This window comes from Nothoprocta perdicaria, unplaced genomic scaffold, assembly GCF_003342845.1.
Source record: "Nothoprocta perdicaria isolate Ctin4 unplaced genomic scaffold, notPer1 scaffold_447, whole genome shotgun sequence".
Lineage (NCBI taxonomy): Eukaryota > Metazoa > Chordata > Aves > Tinamiformes > Tinamidae > Nothoprocta > Nothoprocta perdicaria.
Genome location: NW_020455696.1, coordinates 167,063 through 173,497, shown reverse-complemented (window position 1 = coordinate 173,497; position 6,435 = coordinate 167,063). Strand labels below are relative to the sequence as shown.

General features: G+C 65.4%; 1 protein-coding gene across 1 annotated transcript in view; it reads left to right on the top strand.

The window, feature by feature from the left end:
- The first annotated feature begins 435 nt into the window (after nucleotides 1-435).
- The window catches only part of GCC1 (GRIP and coiled-coil domain containing 1), an 11,807-nt gene continuing 5,807 nt past the window's right edge, over nucleotides 436-6,435 (top strand). The window contains exon 1 of the mRNA XM_026046525.1: nucleotides 436-680. Within this exon, the coding sequence (XP_025902310.1) occupies nucleotides 436-680 (245 nt within the window). The remainder of the gene's footprint in view (nucleotides 681-6,435) is intronic.

Sequence of the window (6,435 nt, the reverse complement as noted above, 5' to 3'; positions counted from 1 at the left end):
TCCCATCCCCACGGTGCCACCAGGCTCCCATCCCCGGGCACTTCTCACCCAGCACTTCTGTCCCTGTCCCCAGTGCAGCCAGTGCCCTCATTCCGATGCCCAGTGCACCCCATGCTCTTGTCCCTGTGCCCAGGGCACCCAGTGCTCCTGCCCCATCCCCTGGCACACCCAGCGCTCCCATCCCCTGGTGCACCCAGCGCTCCTGTCCCCATGTCCAGTCCACGCAGTGCCCCCATCCTCATGGCCTGGTGCATCCAGCACTCCTGTCCCTATGCCCGGTGCACCCAGCGCTCTTGTCTCCATGCCTGGCACACCCAGCATTCCCATCCTTGTGCCCGATGCAGCTGGTGCTCCCGTGCCCGGCCCATCCAGCATTCCCATCCCTGTGCAGCTGGTGCTCCCGTACCTCTGCCCAGTGCTCCCTTGCTCATGCCCATGCCCAGCACAGCCGGTGCTCCCATGCCCGGCACACCCAGCACTCCCGTCCCCGTGCCCGATGCAGCTGATGCTCCCATGCCTGGCACGCTCAGCATTCCCATTCCCATGCCCAGCGCAGCTGGTGCTCCCATCCCCAGCACACCCAGTATTCCCATTCCCGTGCCCGATGCAGACAGTGCTGCAGCTCCAGCCCYGGGCACTCTCCCGCTGGGGCTCCCTCCGGCTGCAGCGCCGGGAAAGCAGCCGGTGCCCGGCTGCTCCGAATGAGCCCCGGCAGGAACAGCCCCCCCGGCGCCGCGCGGGGACAGCGGCACCCATGGGTGCAGGTAGCGGCCCCCATTGCTGCCGCAGCTGCGTGCAGGGAATGCAGCTCRTCAGAGCCTGTGCTGGGAGACACACACATGGGCATGTATGGACACATATGTGCGCAYCCCTAGATGCATGTGCATGCTTATGCATGGACGTGCATGTTTGCACAAGCACATGCATGCTCACATATGCATGTGCACGCCCATACATGCATGTGCACTTACACATGTATGTGCATGCTCACACATGTACATGCATGCCCACACATGTATGTGCACACTCACAAATGCACGTGCACACATGCGTGTGCATGCCCACAAATGCATGTGCTTGCTGCTGCATGTATGCATATGCTCAAACATGCATGTACACTCGCACATGCACGTCCACACATGTGTGCGCGCTCACATATGCATGTACATACTCACATATGCCCATACCTGCACATGCACGCTCACACATGCGTGTGCACACTGGGGCATACATGTGCACGCTCCTGCATGCATGCATGCACACTCACGTGCACACCAACACGCACACGTGCGCGCACACTCGCCCTCCACTCTCACAGCAGGAGCACAGGGGCCACCCAACCACACAGGCACCGCCACGGGGGTGGCACCAGCGCCAAGGGACCCTCGGTGCCGCTGTGTCCTCCCTTGCAGCGCTGCCCATGGGGACACACACGAGCAACCCCATAGTCCTGCAGCGTTGGATGCGGGCGCTCTGCCCCGCGGGGCGCCCGGCAGGGACACGCGGTGCCCGCGTCACCCGCACGGGTGCCCGAGCCACGCAGGAAGGCGCCGGGTGCAGGGTACAAAGTGGTGGCGTTTACTCACTCCATACACAACAGCACGTTACGTAGCCATACGCCCCCTCCCCGAGAGAAAGAGACCTAGAAAGTTTGATCGAAGGATAAAAAGGAGAATCCTTCCCGTCCTGCAGCGCGCGCGCGGCCGCCGCCTCCAGCCCCTGGGCAGCGGCACCGGGCGCCAGCGCTGCCCGTCCCCGTGCCGGTGCCCCGGCGGGCACGGCGCGCTTCCCGAAAGGACACATGCAAGAGGGGAGGGCAGCGAGCGGCAGCGCTGCCGGGCAGGGGCGGCCGGACACGGCGACGTGGAGCTGCCTGAAGAGTCCGTGAGGTTCAAGTCCTAGCAGATAAACACACCGATCAGTCGGAGACGAGGCCACTCTGGGGAGAGGGGAGAAAAGAAGCCCCAAAGAGAAAAACAAAATGAAAAGGAGAACGAAAACAGCAGTTGGAAGAGACGTCCCCGGCTCATCCGGTCCCTGCGTCGCCGGCGGCGTCTAGCGCTTGGAGAGCTCGTGCGATAGCCAGTCCAGCCCGTCGTAGAGGCCCGTGCCCTGGGTGGCGCAGGTGGCCTGCACGTACCACTGCAAGAGAGGTGTCGGTGGCCGCAGCCGCAGGGCTGCGCGCCGGGGAGCTGCTGCTCCGCGTGCGGGAGGGCGCTGCGAGTGCGGGAGGGTGCTCTGTGTGCACGGGAGGGCTCTGTGTGTGTGCAGGAGGGCGCTCCATGTGCACAGGAGGGTGCTCTGTGTGTCCAGGATATTGCTCTGAGTGCACAGGAGGGTGCTCTGAGTGCACAGGAGGGTGTTCTGTGTGCACAGGAGGGTGCTCTGAGTGTGCAGGAGGGTGCTCTGGGTGTGCAGGAGGGTGCTCTGTGTGCACAGGAGGGTGCTGCAAGTGCACAGGAGGGTGCTCTGTGTGCACGGGAGGGTGCTCTGTGTGCACGGGAGGGTGCTCTGTGCAGGAGGGTGCTCAGAGTGCATGGGAGGGTGCTCGAGTGTGCACCAGGAGGGTGCTCTGAGTGTGCAGAAAGGTGCTCTGAGTGCATGGGAGGGCTCTCTGTGTGTCCAGGAGGTTCTGAGTGTGTGGGAGGGCGCTCTGAGTGTGCAGGAGGGTGCTCTGTGTGTGCAGAAGGGTGCTCTGAGTGCACAGAAGGGTGCTCTGTGTGCGCAGGAGGGTGCTCCGAGTGTGCAGGAGTGTGCTCTGTGTGCACAGGAGGAGTGTACTCCTGCTGCAAGTGCGCAGGGACGCGCTGCAAGTGCACGGGACTGCGCTGAGTGTGTGCAGGAGGGCGCTCTCTGTGTGTGGGAGGGCGCTCTGTATGCACAGGAGGGAGCTCTGTGCGTGGGAGGGTGCTCCAAACGTGCAGGAGGGAGCTCCATGTGCACAGGAGGGCGCTSTGTGTGTGCAGGAGTTGCTCCATGTGCATGGGAGGGCACTCCATGTGTGCAGGACATTGCTCTGTGTGCACGGAAGGGTGCTCCACGTGCACAGGAGGGCGCTCTGTGTGTTCAGGACATTGCTCCATTCGCACAGGAGGGTGCTCCATGTGTGCAGGAGCAGCTTCATGTGCACGGGAGGACACTCTATGAGTGCAGGACACTGCTCCATGTGCACAGGAGGGCGCTCCGTGTGCAGGAGTGGCTCCGTATGCAGGTGAGGGTGCTCCATATGTGCAGGAGTGGCTTCATGTGCATGGRAGCACGCTCCGTGTGTGCAGGACATTGCTCCATGTGTGCAGGACATTGCTCCATGTGCACGGGAGGGTGCTCTGTGTGCACGGGAGGGCGCTCTGTGCGTGCAGGACATTGCTCTGGGTGCAGTGCATTGCTCCATGTGCACAGGAGGGTGCTCTGTGTGCATGGGAGCACGCTCCGTGTGTGCAGGACATCGCTCCATGTGTGCAGGACATTGCTCCATGTGCACGGGAGTGCACTCTGGGTGCATGGGAGGGCACTCTGTGTGTGCGGGACACTGCTCCATGTGTGCAGTGCATTGCTCCATGTGCACAGGAGGGTGCTCTGTGTGCATGGGAGGGCGCTCCATGTGCACGGGAGGGTGCTGTGTGTGTGCAGGACATTGCTCTGGGTGCAGGGCATTGCTCCATGTGCACAGGAGGGCACTCTGTGTGTGCAGGACATTGCTCCATGTGCACATCAGGATACTCTGTGTGCACGGGAGGGCGCTCCGTGTGTGCAGGACATTGCTCCATGTGCACATCAGGATACTCTGTGTGCACGGGAGGGCGCTCCGTGTGTGCAGGACATTGCTCTGGGTGCAGGGCATTGCTCCATGTGCACAGGAGGGCACTCTGTGTGTGCAGGACATTGCTCCATGTGCACATCAGGATACTCTGTGTGCACGGGAGGGCGCTCTGTGTGTGCAGGACATTGCTCTGGGTGCAGGGCATTGCTCCATGTGCACAGGAGGGCACTCTGTGTGTGCAGGACATTGCTCCATGTGCACATCAGGATACTCTGTGTGCACGGGAGGGCGCTCCGTGTGTGCAGGACATTGCTCTGGGTGCAGGGCATTGCTCCACGTGCACAGGAGGACACTCCACGCGTACGCGGCGCGGCCCCGCGCACGGCCGGCGCACTCACAGTTCTGCTGCGCAGCGTCTGCAGCCCCAGCTTGTCGGTGAGCTCGCTCACGGCCATGGCGTTGGGCATGTCCTGCTTGTTGGCGAACACGAGCAGCACGGCGTCCCGCAGCTCGTCCTCCTGCAACTGCGGGGGGAGCGCGCGGCTCAGCGCCGCGCAGCCCTCAGGGGACCCCAAAGGGCCGGGGGGACCCCGGCTCCTCCGGGCGCTTCCAGCACCTCCACGGGACAGGGAGCTCTGTATTCACAGCACGGGGCTGCCAGGGTGGCACTGCCTGGGACCCCCAAGGGGTCTGTGCAGGAGGCTGCTGCTCCTCGTGCAGGAGGCCAAAACGGGGACCCAGCACGGGTGGCCTCGCGCGCCGCCCGGGCTGCTCTGCRCCCGGCGATGCTCTGACCCCAGCACGGCCAAGGCAGCGGGAGCAACCCCTGCTGCCAACTGGCTCCGGGGACACCTCTGGAGCCGCCGTCCCTCCTGGGGCACACAAGGTTTCGGCTCTCACCCACTCGCCGTGAGCAGGGAAGGTCGGGCCAGGCTGGCACGGGTGCCCCACGGCAGCCAACAGCGGCTGAAGGCTCCGGGGGGGCCAGGGCAGCGTGTTGGGAGCATCCAAAGAGCAGCCCCGCTCTGGCAGAGGCTGCTCCCGGGCCCCGGCTCAGCCAAGCCCGGTCTAACCCAGAGCTGGGCTCTCCGGCCCATTCAGCCCCTTCTTGCTGCCCACCAGGGCAGCTCCAGCCTGGCCGATCAGAAATAGTCTGAGCTTAAGCCTCGCTCCTGGGAGCAACCCCTGTGCTTGCATGGGGACACTCCCTGAGCGTGCACCGGCCGATGCTGCGGTCCCGCCTCGCGCCAGCGCGTACAGGACAGGGGCAGGGCCTGTCCCCGGCACCCCAGGCTGGCAAGGTGACAGCCAGGCGAGTGGTGTCCATGCATGATGCCAGCCCCCGCACTCACCATCTTCTGCAGCTCGTCCGCCGACTCCTGCACGCGCTCGCGGTCGTTGCTGTCCACCACGAAGATGAGGCCCTGCAGGACACGGCAGGTTGGGGCAGGCAGGGGGGCCGGGGCAGGCGGCAGACACCCCACGGCAGCCGGGGACACGGAGCCTGGCACCGGGCCCACAGCCGCAGGGGTGATTAACGCTGCCCAATTAGCCCCTCTGAAGGCCGCGGCATCTCGTGGTCTCGCAGGAGCGGAACCCTCCGGACACGGGACCCGGTGGGGTCCTGGGGCACCGCTCCGGGAGCGGGAACGGCCGCGCGTGGCCGCCCTACCTGCGTGTTCTGGAAGTAGTGCCGCCACAGGGGCCGGATCTTGTCCTGGCCGCCCACGTCCCACACGGTGAAGCAGATGTTCTTGTACTCCACCGTCTCCACGTTGAAGCCTGGGGGGGCACGAGGGGGAGCAGAGAGCGCGGGCACCGTCAGTCYCCGGCAGCCCCGACCGCCTCCGAACGAGCCCCGCCATCCGGAGCCGTGGGGCACGGGGAGATGCTGCAGCCCCCGTCGCGCGGCACCCGCCGGAGTGCCCTGGCGCATCCGGTGCTGCCAACCCCCGGGAGTGCTCCGGGATTTCGCCAGCTGGGCCCTGGGAATGTCGCCTTGGAAACCTCAGCAGCCCACGGGACTCGTGTACCGAAAGTGACGGGACCATCGGAACTGGGGGCTCCTCTGGGGATCAGGGTGCTCGAGCAGCATCACCTGCAGCTCCAGACCGTGTCCAGCCAGGTCTGAACCTCTCCAGGATGGAGCYTCCCTGGGCAGCCTGCCTCAATGTTCAACCTCCCTCGCCACAACGCGGTGAATTCCCGCCTCCAGGTGCAAATTCCTGCATTTCAAGCTGTGCTCTCGTCCTGTCACCAGGTACCACCGACAACAACCCGGCACATCTTCTGGAAGGCTCCTTAAGGCACCAGGCCCACAAATAACACGCTGCCCTCAGCCCCCTGTCCCCAGGCTGCAGCCGCTGCTGCGGGCAGAGCTGCTCCGTCCCTCCTCGTGCCCGCAGCCCTTCCCCGCTCCCGCGGCCRYKCCGGGTGCCCGTTCCCAGCCCTGTGCCCAGCGCTGCAGCCGGGGCCTCCCCAGGGCCGGGCAGAGGGGCCGGATCCCTCCSTGCGGCTGCTGCCGACGCTCTTCCCCGCGCGGCGCCGGAGACCGCGGCCCTGKGGCCACCAGGGCCACCGCTGCCTTGGGGACACCCGCTCGTGATGCCCGAGCGCCGGCATCGGGACCTCCGGTCGCTGGCACCGGCCCCGCGTGTCACCCGCACCCAGCCCCG